At 42.9% G+C, this 14,493-nt stretch overlaps 1 protein-coding gene across 2 annotated transcripts in view; it reads right to left on the bottom strand.

Moving 5' to 3' along the window:
- Nucleotides 1-541: 541 nt before the first annotated feature.
- The window catches only part of NEK6 (NIMA related kinase 6), a 474,385-nt gene continuing 460,433 nt past the window's right edge, over nucleotides 542-14,493 (bottom strand). For both annotated transcript variants that reach the window (XM_069241715.1, XM_069241716.1), the window contains exon 11: nucleotides 542-2,049. In XM_069241715.1, coding sequence (XP_069097816.1) covers nucleotides 1,939-2,049 — 111 coding nt within the window. In that variant the 3' untranslated portion in view covers nucleotides 542-1,938. The remainder of the gene's footprint in view (nucleotides 2,050-14,493) is intronic.

Below are 14,493 nucleotides of genomic sequence, written 5' to 3'. Positions count from 1 at the left end.
GACACATACTAGAAATGTGTGCTGTCTTTGAATACAAGGGTGTCTGAGTCATTCTCACCCTGCAAGAGTTTACCTATGTTCTTTCTGAATGTTTGTGATAGGTGAAAAACTAAATGTAAACATTCCTTCACATAGAAGAATTTAATTTCATTTTTATTCTATTTGCATTGTGAGCAATTCGCAATACTGCTCAGTTGTTATGACTGGGTGAAAGCGGAAAGTCTAATTAGAGACCAAGCAAGACATCTGGAACAAAAAAGCACACAAATGCATTTCATTTTTACTGTAATTATCGGTAGTACCAACGGTGTTGTTTTCCAACAATTTCAGAACACTTATACATTTAGTGAATGGTCTTTTAAAAGCTGATGCATGTTTTGAACAAAATGGGAAAATTCCCTTGTTCAATTTCCTCAATGGACAAAAAATATACTTCAGTGGGACTAACGATTGACACTGACGTTAATCTTTTAGCCTCGAAAAGCAGCTTACCACAAAGGGACTGTTCCTTGTTTAAAATTATCACATAGAAAGCATTGGAGATTTTTCAAGTACATTTATTAAAAACATCTGGTTAGCATTTTGAAAATAAACTGATTCTAATGAATGAAGTTGAACATATTCACTACAATGGATAGCATTTGAAGTTTCCTATGAAAATTTCAGGAACAAAGTAAACAAAGACTGTGCGCCATTTGACATTTCATTAACTGCAAAAAATATTTTGTACAACATTTATTTCACATATGAATATAACAGCTGTATTTTTCGATGTAACAGCAGACATAGGTATTGGCCTTCCAGGATGTGTCAATTGCATCAATAGGTAAAATGATAACACTTTAACGTGAATACACAGATTCTGTTTTAAGAAGTGAATACATTTTCAATATGTTCTGAAACAAATCATTGATTCAATGAATGACACCGGCTTATACTGTTATTCTGAAAATATAAAAAATCCTTGACTCCATTTGCTAAGGAAATGCGTTTAACTTCATATGATATGGAGTTCTCTGCAATAGTTCATATTTATAAGTTAGATTTCACAGTGATAAATATATCAAGGTTGATCCTTGTCTTGAATTAAAAAAAGTTTCAAAGGCCATTTCTAATATACGTTATAATTCATGACTAGTGTAAAGCACTGTTGCTCTTTATATTAAAAATAATATTTTACTGCGACTGACTAAAGTATTTTCTACTGAGAACTTTTTTTTAAAATTTTACTCTTGGTAATAAGATGAATTTCAATAAATTGCATCAGAAAGCAGTTTTTACATCAACAAAGCAATCCCTATTTGGCTCAGCTAACAGAATCAAACAGCACAAAAATTCCTTCTTAGGATTCCATCTACAAAAACATGTCTAATCATTGTACCCTGACTAGGGTTTTCAAATATGGGAATACAAAAAAATAGCATGAATATGCTAACATGTTTGGGAAAGTACTGAATCATATGTAGGATTTACAAAAATACTAAACCATTTGCTGAAATAAGGCTTAGTTGCGAATAAACAATTTATGCAAAATCTACTGGAAAAAAAAACTTGCATTAGTATAAACAAACAGCGATACATTTCACTGGCGGAATTATTTTAAATTTCACATTACCCATTAACATATTGAGTGTTTTCATTCAAATGCATGAGACACTCTTGCTAATATGATCTATCTTAAACTACAAACATCAGTTTTGAGAAAGGATCCTTGGAGATCTAGAACTGTAACAATGTCTTCAACTTTTGCCATTAAATGCAACATCTCACAGAACGTTCTCTCGAAGTACGGCCATCTGTCGGAGTCCTCAATTGCAAAAAATGGAGGCATCTGAAAAAAACTCCCCGGCAAATATCATGGGGCACCAGTTTCTTCCAAGATGAGCATTCAAGTAAGACTAAGCTGTGATGGCTTTTCTCTCAGCAATTGCCCAGGCTTCAGGTGCTAGGGGTACAAATCTGCATCTGTTTTGCCATTTGATGGACATAAGAAATATCTGGTCGCTGATCTGGATCAGGATATATGCACATGCTGACCAGTTCACGTAACTGAAAGAAAGAAAAAAAGTTATTCATTTCCAAGTACATTATCTTACGATCTAGTTTGTATCTACTTGTAGAGAAAAAACGTTATTAAGAAATTGAAACATTTGACCAAACCCGAGTAGACCCCCTGTTCTTTTTTTCATACCCTCCCTCACGCCAATGAAAAAAACTACAGTCAGCAGTCCCATACAGCTCTGAGTATATGTTATTACACTTTTCACAGATAAATGGCACCTTTGTTGGCCAACTAATACAGTGGATTGATACGCTCTGCTTTCCCTGAGAAACTCAGCTATGCATAAGATCCTTGATATGGCACAAAAGCCCTATTCTTTATCGCTGCAAGATAAAGTTATGACTTAACAAGTACAATATCTTACCATTGGGTTTGTAAATATCTCAGTTACCAGTAAAGTTTATTAAGACACTGAGGGGCATATTTATACTCTGCTTGCGCCGAATGTGCGTCAAAACTTTTGACGCACATTCGGCGCAAACCCTGCCCCATATTTATACATTGATGCCCGACCCCGCGGACGTCAAAATCCCACCATGTGCGTCATTTTTTTGGAAGGGGGAAACTGCCTTGCGTTAATTATATGCCCCTGACAAAAAATGACTTTAAGGCCTGTGCGCCTTATTTATACTCTGGTGTCATTTTGACGCACAGGAGAGGGCGGGCCTTAAACTTAAAAAAAGGCTGATGGGCGCCGTTTTTTAACGCCTGGGTCAGGGCAGGCGTTAAGGGACCTGTGGGCTCGGAAGGAGCCCAGTGGTGCCCTCCCATGCCCCCAGGGACACCCCCTGCCACCCTTGCCTACCCCAGGAGGACACCCAAGGATGGAGGGACCCATCCCAGGGAAGGAAAGGTAAGTTCTGGTAAGTATATATATATTTTTTTATTAAGTGGCATAGTGGGGCCTGATTTGGGCCCCCCTACATGCCACTATGCCCAATGACCATGCCCAGGGGACAGAAGTACCCTGGGCATGGCCATTGGGCAAGGGGGCATGACTCCTGTCTTTGCTATGACAGGAGTCATGTCAATGGGGGTTGGGCATCAAACAAAATGGCGCAAGTCCGGTGTGAGGCCTGATTTTTGCCTCAGACCTGACTTGCACCATTTTTTGATGCACAACCCCCATTTTCCCATACGCCGGCGCTGCCTGGTGTGAGTCATTTTTTTTTACGCGTACCAGTCCGCAGCGCCGGCTAACGTCATTCCATAAATAAGGCACCCGCATGGCGCGTTGGAATGGTGTTAGCCGGCGGTAAAATTTTTGACGCACAACTGCGTTTGCGCAGTTTTGCGTCAAAAAGTATAAATATGGGCCTGAATCACTTGACTGTTCTTGAGCAGACCTCTGTGGTCACACATAGCACCTGTTGTTCTATCCGTTCCTTCCCTAGCCCATGCCAAAGTAAAAAACCTCCAGTTATCAGCCCATGCAGCTTGGGGCACAATTGTTACTGCACTTTAACCACAGACAATGTGCACCCATGCCGGCCATCATTCACAGTGGATTGACGCACTCTGTTCTCCACAAGAAGATCAGCTATGCATAATCTTACTGATAATGAATACAAGTCCTATTCTGTAAGGCAGCAAGAGGGATAGGTGCTTAGATGGGAAAAAGATGGAAGGGAAGTCTGGGTACAAGTGATGAAGGAAAATAGAAAAATTCTGCTTTGGAACAGTTGTGCATGAGATATCTGTGGTATTGCTGTGGAACATTCCATACTATATTATGAAAATGGCATGTCCACTATTAACATTACCTACAGAAATCTTCATCACTCAGAGACTCAAGGAAATGCCTTGCAGAAGCATTGTTATCAATAGTCATTACCATGTCTACTGTGACACTGAACAGCAGTGTCAGTAACACAGCTGGAGGTGTGTAGGGTTACTGTCACAGAGAGGAAAAAAGTGCAATTAACCAGATTACTGCACATGTATACCTCGTCTTACAGTACTGAGAAGCACATACACTTTTTGACCAAATAGATTATACCTGAAGGTGATCAAGGAGAATGTCTCCATCCGAGATGTTATTTAATGAGAAAATAGGGCAACACAGAACTGACATGTATGTGGATGTGCACAAGTTAGAGGCGAATGATAGAAAAACAAAGTCCTAATGCAAAATGAAGAGGTGCGCAATGTTCCCTATAACTTTTACTGGGTAACCCAAACCAGTATACTCAGACATACTACTAACATAAATCAGGACATTCATACACATACTGGGACAACCCATGTTTAGCTATTGGTGATTACTTCTTAACAGCCACAAATCTTTCATGTACAAAGTTTTTCTAACTCAGTGAAAAAGCCTAGTAATATCACTCTAGTATTCCAGAATGCATCTGTGCTACTTAATTGGCATAGTGCCTCCTTCTGTGCCCACAATTCAGCACATGCCAATCTGTCTTAGGTCTAGGAGGAATAGCACTGTGGTGTTTCACTGACATAGAAATAGTTTGTACATAAAAGAGTTGTGGCCCTGAAGAACCCCTGTATATGGCCAGCTGCGGACACCAACCTTTTCTTACTGGTCCCCGCCACAAGCCATTGCTATTTAGGAACAGGGTTGTTCCATCCAGGAAAGAGGTTTTGGCCTCTGCGAGGGCCTGAGAAGAAAGACTGGTTCGAAACCCCTTCTGCATCAGGACACAGTACAATTTTATAAAGTTCCATTTCCACTAAACCTCTCAAACAGGTACTTTCACCACTAAATTATGTTTTTGAGACTAAGTGGAAAATAACTTTCATTTCATTTTTCTAGTGTTTGTCTTTATGGAAAATAACGATCCTAATTACACCTAGGCCTGTCCATGGAAAATATAGCTTAACCTATACAATGTAAGCAGTTTTTTTATATTTATTCATTTTGAGGGCACCCTATAACCACAGGGCTTATTCTAAGATTTATTTAGTAAGGCCAAGCCGACAGTTTAGGGATCGCTCAATATATACAAGCATTGGCAAAGCCAATAGGTCTTGCCTATAGAAGAGTTATTGGTTTTGTTTTGCCATGTTGTACACCAGTGTGGCTCCTGTTCAGCATGGCTAAAGGTTAGTGGCTTGGAGTGTCAGAGTGGAGAGGGGGAGTAGACTGACGGAGTGCATTTGTCTGAATGTTGTAGAGTGGAGTAGGAGAATTAGAGTTGAGTAGAGGGGAGTAGGATTCTGTGGCAGGGTGGAATAGGGTGGAGTGGGTTTGACTGGATTGAGGTAGTAGGGTGGATTAGATTGGAGTAGAATGGGGTGCATTGAGTGGAGTGGTGTGGATAGGTGTGGGGTGCATTGGAGTGGGGTAGATTGAAATGGGGTGAGGTGGACGGGATTGGGGTGGATTCAAGTCGGTCGATTAGATTGGATTAGGTGGGTGGTTTGGATTGGAGTGATAGGAGTGGGGTGTACTGTACTAAGGTGGGGTACATTGGATTGTATTTCGGTGGATTGGATTGGGGCGGATTGCCTGGAGGTGGGTGGACTGGTGTGCAGTGGGGTGGATGGATTGGAGAGAGGTGGATTGAACTGGGATAGGGTGGGAGAGAATTGTATTGGGTTGGGTGGATTGCAGTGGGGTGGAGTGGACTGTGTTGGAGTGGGGTGGACTGGAGTGAGGTAGTCTGGATGGATTGGACTGGAGTGCAGTGGACTGAACTGGGATGTGGTGGGCTGGATTGGGGTAGAGTGTGGTGGATTGGAGTGGAGTGAGGTGGAGTGGAATGGGGTAGATTGAATAGGGTGGACTGGAGTGGAGTGGATTGAAGTGGGGTGGATTGGGGTGTGATGGACTGGACTGGGATGGATTGGACTGGGGTGGATTGCATTGAGGTAATGTACACTGGATTAGCTTGGGGTGAGTTGTACTACAATGGGGTGGACTGCAGTGGGGTGTATTGGATTGGGGTGAAGTGGACTGAGTGGGGTGGATTGGATTGAGTGTTGTGGATTGGGTTGGATTGGTCTAGAGTGGGGTGGATTGATTGGAGAGTAGTGTACTAGATTGAAGTGGGGTAGATTAAGGCGGTTTGAAGTAGGGTGGAATAATGTGGACTGGATTGGACTGAGTGGGATGGATTAAAGTGGATTGTATTGCAATGGGATGTGTTGTTTGGAACTGAGGTGGATTGGGTAGCGGTGAACTTGATTGGAGTGCAGTGAATTGGATTGGAGTGGGGTGGGTTTGACTTGGGGAGGGTGGTTTTGATTGGGCTGGGGTGGGTTGGGATGATTGGAGTGGGTGGGATTGGAGGGGGCTGGGGCGGGTTGGTTTGGAGTAGGGAGGGTTGGATTGGATTGGAGTAGGGTGGGTTCGATTGGGGTGGGGTGTATTGGGTGGGGTGGATTGGGTGAGGTGAGGTGTATTGGATCGGAGTGGGGAAGATTGGACTGAGCTGGATTGGGGTGAAGTGGATTGGTGTGGGGTGAACTGAGTTGCAGAGTGTGGATTGTGGCGGATTGGAATGGGGTGAATTGGGATGGAGTGGGTTAGATTGGGGTGAGGTGGACTGGATTGGAGTGGGTTGTTTGGCATTGTAGTGAGGCAGGTTGGATTGGGGCAGGTTGTTTTGAATTAAAGTGGGACAGATTGGAGTGGGACAGGTTGAAATGGACGGGAGTGGGTCAGGATTTTTTGGATTGAAGTGGGGCAGATTGTTTTGGGTTGGAGTGGGGCAGATTGTTTTGGATTGGAATGGGCCAGATGTTTTGGGATTGGAGTGAACAGATTGTTTTGGACTGGAGTAGGGCAGATTTGGTTGTTGTGGGGTTCATTGAATGGAACTGGGGAGGATTGGGTGAGGTGAATTGGGATAGAGTGGGTGGACTGGATTGGGATGAGGTGGATTGGATTGGAGTGTGGCATATTGTTTTATATTGGAGTGGGGCAGATTGGAGTAGGGAGGGCTGTTTTTGATTGGAGTGGGGCAGATTCAAGTAGGACAGATTGTTTTTGAGGCAGATTCAAGTGGGACAGATTGCTTTGGATTGCAGTGGGGCAGATTGTTTTGGAATGGAGTGGGGCAGATTGTTTTGGATTGCAGTCGGGCAGATTGTTTTACAATAGAGTGGGGTGGATTGTTGTGGAATAGGGTGGGGCGGATTGTTTCGGAGTGGTGAAGATTGTTTTTGATTAGAGGGGGCGAAATGGAGTGGGGCAGATTAGATTGGGGTGAGTTGGAAGGATTGAAGTGGGGTGGGTTGGAGTGGACTGGATTGGAATGGGGTAGATTGGTGTGGGGGTAAAGTGGGTTGGATTGGGTTAGATAATACTGGGGTGGATTGGGTTTACTGCATGATTATGTGTAAAAGCATAATTTCAGAGATTACACATCATTAAAAAAACATTGTTGCTTTGCAATATTTTGAACAAATTAATTGTCATCTTTTGAGAACAGTACTCATGAGCAAAAACACAAGAAAACATGAGTGGAAAGCGAGGAAAGAGGACTTGCCAAAATAAAAGAAAGTTAGCTTTAAAAAAAAAAAAAACTTTGCAATTTAGTTTGTCCTGCTGAGCACGCTTTTGACAGTCACAAGCCTTCTGCTTTCAGGGCACTAGAAATTAAAAAACACAAAATAGTACATTGATCATGTCAAGAGCAGCGAATTGGCTATAATTAATTTGAACCAATTAGTGCTTGATCCTTGCTCCACACACAGGAATGGAAATGATGCCAGGCATAACTTGACGAATTACGAGGCTGTAAAGAAGAGTGCCACACAAACCAACAAATGGTGAGCGACAGGCGGGCTGCAAGCCCTTTGTTGAACACAACAGAGTCTCACAAGCGAGACGCATGCGCTAGCGCATGCAGTCGGAGGCTCGACCCTAAAAAAATTGCTTTCACCAATGTCCATGTCATGTGTCACTGCAGTGCTTTTAAACTGCAAACCAGCCAGACCACAGTGGCACTTCTGGTAGCCATACAATGTTGTTATAAATTTGGGTTGTTTAAATACAAACTGTAGTCAACGTATTGGATTTTACTTTCATGCCATTAAAAGTTTTGTTTTTGTTTCAAAAACTTTGTTTTGGCCACTAGGGCCACAAAAGCACATAATACAAAAAGATAAATACAGGGAGTGCAGAATTATTAGGCAAGTTGTATTTTTGAGGATTCATTTTATTATTGAACAACAACCATGTTCTCAATGAACCCAAAAAACTCATTAATATCAAAGCTGAATATTTTTGGAAGTAGTTTTTAGTTTGTTTTTAGTTTTAGCTATGTTAGGGGGATATCTGTGTGTGCAGGTGACTATTACTGTGCATAATTATTAGGCAACTTAACAAAAAACAAATATATACCCATTTCAATTATTTATTATTACCAGTGAAACCAATATAACATCTCAACATTCACAAATATACATTTCTGACATTCAAAAACAAAACAAAAACAAATCAGTGACCAATATAGCCACCTTTCTTTGCAAGGACACTCAAAAGCCTGCCATCCATGGATTCTGTCAGTGTTTTGATCTGTTCACCATCAACATTGCGTGCATCAGCAACCACAGCCTCCCAGACACTGTTCAGAGAGGTGTACTGTTTTCCCTCCTTGTAAATCTCACATTTGATGATGGACCACAGGTTCTCAATGGGGTTCAGATCAGGTGAACAAGGAGGCCATGTCATTAGATTTCCTTCTTTTATACCCTTTCTTGCCAGCCACGCTGTGGAGTACTTGGACGCGTGTGATGGAGCATTGCCCTGCATGAAAATCATGTTTTTCTTGAAGGATGCAGACTTCTTCCTGTACCACTGCTTGAAGAAGGTGTCTTCCAGGAACTGGCAGTAGGACTGGGAGTTGAGCTTGACTCCATCCTCAACCCGAAAAGGCCCCACAAGCTCATCTTTGATGATACCAGCCCAAACCAGTACTCCACCTCCACCTTGCTGGCGTCTGAGTCGGACTGGAGCTCTCTGCCCTTTACCAATCCAGCCACGGGCCCATCCATCTGGCCCATCAAGACTCACTCTCATTTCATCAGTCCATAAAACCTTTGAAAAATCAGTCTTGAGATATTTCTTGGCCCAGTCTTGACGTTTCAGCTTGTGTGTCTTGTTCAGTGGTGGTCGTCTTTCAGCCTTTCTTACCTTGGCCATGTCTCTGAGTATTGCACACCTTGTGCTTTTGGGCACTCCAGTGATGTTGCAGCTCTGAAATATGGCCAAACTGGTGGCAACTGGCATCGTGGCAGCTGCACGCTTGACTTTTCTCAGTTCATGGGCAGTTATTTTGCGCCTTGGTTTTTCCACACGCTTCTTGCGACCCTGTTGACTATTTTGAATGAAACGCTTGATTGTTCGATGATCACGCTTCAGAAGCTTTGCAATTTTAAGAGTGCTGCATCCCTCTGCAAGATATCTCACTATTTTTGACTTTTCTGAGCCTGTCAAGTCCTTCTTTTGACCCATTTTGCCAAAGGAAAGGAAGTTGCCTAATAATTATGCACACCTGATATAGGGTGTTGATGTCATTAGACCACACCCCTTCTCATTACAGAGATGCACATCACCTAATATGCTTAATTGGTAGTAGGCTTTCGAGCCTATACAGCTTGGAGTAAGACAACATGCATAAAGAGGATGATGTGGTCAAAATACTCATTTGCCTAATAATTCTGCACTCCCTGTAGATAAACATGTGTAAAAATAAAATCATTACAATAGATTTTATAAAAGCCTAAGAACCTTAATGCTCATCATAAACGTTCTTCAGTGCATATAACTATTCATACAAAGGCATCACATAAGTGGGAATAAACTTTTTGCTCAGAGAATCCACACGGCTCCAAGAAACTTGGCAACAGCAGTAACCAGTGCCAGGTGGGTATCTGGGTGTCTGATTTAAGAATCTGAAGAGCAACAATGTTCCTACGAACACCCAACAATCTACAGACAGGGGCAAGCCATTTCCTACGAGGGGTTGCAGGGCAAACAAAACATGCGGCAGGTTTTCAGTAGGAGCATTACAGGCTGGACAAGTGGTTACCCCCTCAGATGACCAATGGCTGGTAAACGATCTTAATGGTAAGGTTCGTACACAAAACTAGAAATACAAATTCCTGTCTTTAGGGACTGAAATTGCATCCCAGAATGCCTCATATCTGCACACATCTTTCAGATCAACAAAGCCACGTGACAATTTGGAATGGAGTGCTACACACAACTCCTCAGAGGCTACCACCCTCCAATACAGCTTTTTTAGATCATGTTTCAACAGTAAGGGAGCAGTGGCTGGGAAATCCCAAAGCTCGCTGAGACCAAGCATATGTAATGACTTTGATGTATCCGAGCCAAGGAATGCTAAGAGAGCGATCAGCTTCCACTATGACCTGCAGAGCTACATTGTCAGAGGCAAGCTCTGGTGTAATCCAAAGCCACCTCCAGAACAAAAGAGGGCATACGCGAGCCTTATGACCTATACGCTTAATGCCCAAGCCCTCAAAAAGAGGAGACAACAGAGTGCTCAGTGGAAGAGAGACAATCTTTCTTAGAAAGATATTCTCAACTGGTGATATTTCTTGGACTTTAACATGGCCCCACAGTTCTGCACCATAAAGAGCAGAACTCACAGCCTTGGCCTCGTAGATCTGGAGTGCTGGGCATATCGGCTTAGTTTAAGAAAGGCCAAAATCCTTGATTAGAACCCCTGTAATTTGCTTTTCCTTCAACACCAGCTTGGCAATATGTGACTTCCAGGATATATTCTCAGATAGGCCAAGGTAACTAAACGATTTCACCTTCTCAGGTGGGATACCTCCAAGTGTATTCTTCCCTTTAAAAGGTCTATGAGGATTGAATTACATCAGTTTAGTTTTAGAAGTATTGATTTCCAATCCCCGAGAGGAGCAGAACTCCTCAAAGCATGTAAGGAGTTTCCGTAAACCACTTGGGGTCTTAGATATCAAAAGGGTGCCATCTGCAAAGAGCAAGACAGGAACTTTGTGTGCGCCTATAGATGGTGCATCTGCCTCCACATTGAGTAGGAAAGGAACAATGTTATTAATATATAATGAGAACAAAGTTGGAGCAAGGGCACACCCTTGGTGTACTCCCTTTGACACTGGGATTTTGTCAGTAAGCTGCCCGAGATCACCCCACCTGATGCGTGCATAGTTGCCCTCATGAAGCCCTATTAATAGGGAAAGAATGTGGTAGTGGACTGCCATCCCAGAGAGGACTTCCCACAACTTGTTACGAGGCACTAAATCAAACGCAGGTTTCAAATCTACAAAGGCAACATACAGATTCCCCTTGCCAATAAAAAACTGTCTTCCAATATAAGAGCAGAAACCTAAAAGCTTGATCAATAGTGTACATTTTCTTACGGAAGACAGCCTGCAATGAACCAAGTATATCATGCTCAGCCATCCAATCCTGAATCTTCCCCAGGAGACAGTGGCAGAAGACTTTCTACACACAGTCTAATAGGCCTGTAATTGCAGGGTTAGGCTCTATCAGCCTTTTTTGTAGATAGGAACTACAACAGCACCCTTCCATGACTCAGGAATTGGTGCCCCGGCTGCTATTGCATTGGATATGATAGTAATGTATCTCAACCAGACTTCAACATCAGTTAAAAACAAATCAGTCGGAACACCATAGGGACCAGACGCCTTGCTGCGCTTTAAAGTGCCTAATGAGTGCACAACATCCAAGAGAGTAAACAATTGCAAAGGTGAAGGGGTAGGAGTTTGCTCAATGGTGGTAGGAGGGACCGTATCAAATTCACATACCATACTGAGATGATCAACAGAATACATTCAGCTAAAATGGTTTACCCACTCTGTTGCAGCAATGTTCGTTGTAACATTCAGTACACTATTATCAGGACAACGCACAGCCAAAGATCAGAATTTTGTACAGTTTTTCTCACGCAAAGCATTATTTAGTGCAGCCCACCACTTATCATCCTGCTCACGTTTGGCTGTACAAATTGTTGCCTTATAAGACTTCCTAGCTATACAGATAGCAAATACATCCTCGGATTTGACGGCCTTGATCAATAGTTTATTTAAAGCCCGACATTCCTTATTAAACCAGGGATGTTTCCCTTTGAGCCTTCCACCACCAGAGTCAATACCTGACATACAACGGGCCTCAATACTCTCAAAACATAAAGCATGGGATGTAACTAATTGCTCACCAGTAGTTACAAGTCCCACCTCTAAATGCAACAATAAGGTCCTGAAAACAGCGTTCGCAGAGCTTAGAATATCTGGCCGGGCTGCTACCTTGTGCCACTTTAAGTGGCGTTTATCATTGTGCATGCTAATATCCGTTAGCGGTATTGTAGGGTTATTAATCGTAGACATTTGATTACACAGGGCAAGAGCAGATTGTGATCGCTCTCTGTTCTGCCAATAACTATCATGTCAATTACTAAAAGCCACAGTCTTATATCAACTAAACAATAGTCCATTCTAGTTGTGTGATTAACCTTGTTATGAGTATGACGACCCTTTGCGTCAGATTTTGTCCTACCATTGAGTGCTCTAAGCCCAAATTCAATACTCAAGGTTTTCAGCTGTACAGCTACTTGCGACCACCTTTTGATGGGAGGAATGTCCAAAGAAGGGACTGACCATACCCTATCCTCCTCACGAGTAAGCCCAAGATCATCCCAGTCAAGAGGTTCAAACGTGAGATTGAAATCGCCTGCCACAATAATTTTGAAAAGGCCGGGGGCCATGCCTTAGGAACATCTCCAGAACAGGGAGGGTACCGGAAGCCAAACTCCCCCCAACCCATCTAACATAGATGTTAAGAATGATCACACCTACGCTTGCCCGGATGGTAACCGGATGCCTAATATGTCAGGGGAGTCAATGGATAACTGAGATATGCAGCAGTTGGATGATGTTCTAGTCCATATAGTTGAACCCCCAGATGGTCTGCCCTTATTACTAGGAAATGCTGGGATGTAAAAATGCAAGTAGCCAGACCGAAAGAGTGGATCGACTGCCCAAGTTTCCTGAAAATGACAGAAGTCATGGTCCTCAATGAATGAAATAAAAGCTGGAAGGGAAACAACAGATCTTAAACTTGCCACATTCCAGGAAGCGCAGCGCACCCCAATGTTTTGAGAGGCTAACCGGAGCATAGATGTGGTATTGGCGCAATTGGCTAGCTGGTCGTGAGTTGCCTTTTAAGATCTATCAGAAGAAGAGGAGTTAGTGGGCTCAGAAACAAGAATGTGTGAGACGCCAGGGCTAATTGCATCATATGAGGAGGAAACCAGAGGTGGTAGATCTAAAGGGGTCTCAGATAATATTCTAAGTCAGTTGTTCTCATTTAGACCAGATGAACTACACCCCAAATGGGGAGGTAGAGGGGTGGTAAGACGAGCTTTGTGATGTAATAGAAGCCTAGGGTATTTAAACTGGATGAAAGACTGCCTAGGGGCACTTGTCCTAGCATCTAGAGCCACCAAGTTGTCTACCATACTCTTGTCCCTGTTAGTTCAATCATATCATAATGTGGGACAGGATCAGGCCTTCTAACGGCCTCAATTATATCCTCATGTATCACAGAGTAACCACCTCTCACATGATGGATCCAATGAATCGCCTTAATTCTGACGGATGCACCCGCTTCCCTAGGAGCCGCTGGATGTAATTTGGGCACATTAACCATCAGATTTGGATCAATCGGCAACAGGATGTATAACATGATTGGAAACATTTTCATCCACAGATTTGGAGAACTGACAGCAGGCTATTGATTCCCTAACCGAGCCCGGACCATTGCACGTGGAAACCTGTCTAGAGTTCCCAATTCTAATGCCATCTGGGCAATGGCCAACACAAGGAACCAAGCTGGCAGCGGTAGAGCAGGTGGTGCAAGTGTGATTCTTATTACAAGTTCACAAAAGCAATCTAGACAACAGATCCAGAAGGCCTTAAGAACTATGAAATTATGGGCACGGTCAATAAGTAGTCGTCCCATCTACTGGCATTATCTGTTTAACCATAGAGATTAAGATAGTTACTGCAGATTTAAGCTCGGCCACCTCACACTTTAGATCTTGTTCGTGGGAAGTGTACTGGGCTTCAGGCACAATAGGGTTGACAATTGCATCTACTGTCACGCCTGCCATGGTACCTATATCAGGATCATCATATGGATCTGAAATGTCATTTAAAGGGCTAAAACGATTACTTCAAGGTGGGACATCACTACCATCATATGGGGACTCATTTGCCAGTACTCAGGGAATATGGGTGACAACGAGCCCCCCCCCTTCCCTAAGGATGCTAAATCCTGCATCTCAAGCTTTTTAAACATATCTGGGATTTTCCTGTGGTACATCCCCAAGTTAGCAGGGGAGCCCACGCTCTGGGTGCCTTCGGGAACATTGCATTCCTCGCATTCAACCAAGAGATTATCAATCCTTTCCATTACACAATTGTTTGTAGCA

Source organism: Pleurodeles waltl, chromosome 6, assembly GCF_031143425.1.
Source record: "Pleurodeles waltl isolate 20211129_DDA chromosome 6, aPleWal1.hap1.20221129, whole genome shotgun sequence".
Taxonomy (NCBI): Eukaryota; Metazoa; Chordata; class Amphibia; order Caudata; family Salamandridae; genus Pleurodeles; species Pleurodeles waltl.
This window is presented reverse-complemented; position numbering and strand designations above follow the sequence as displayed.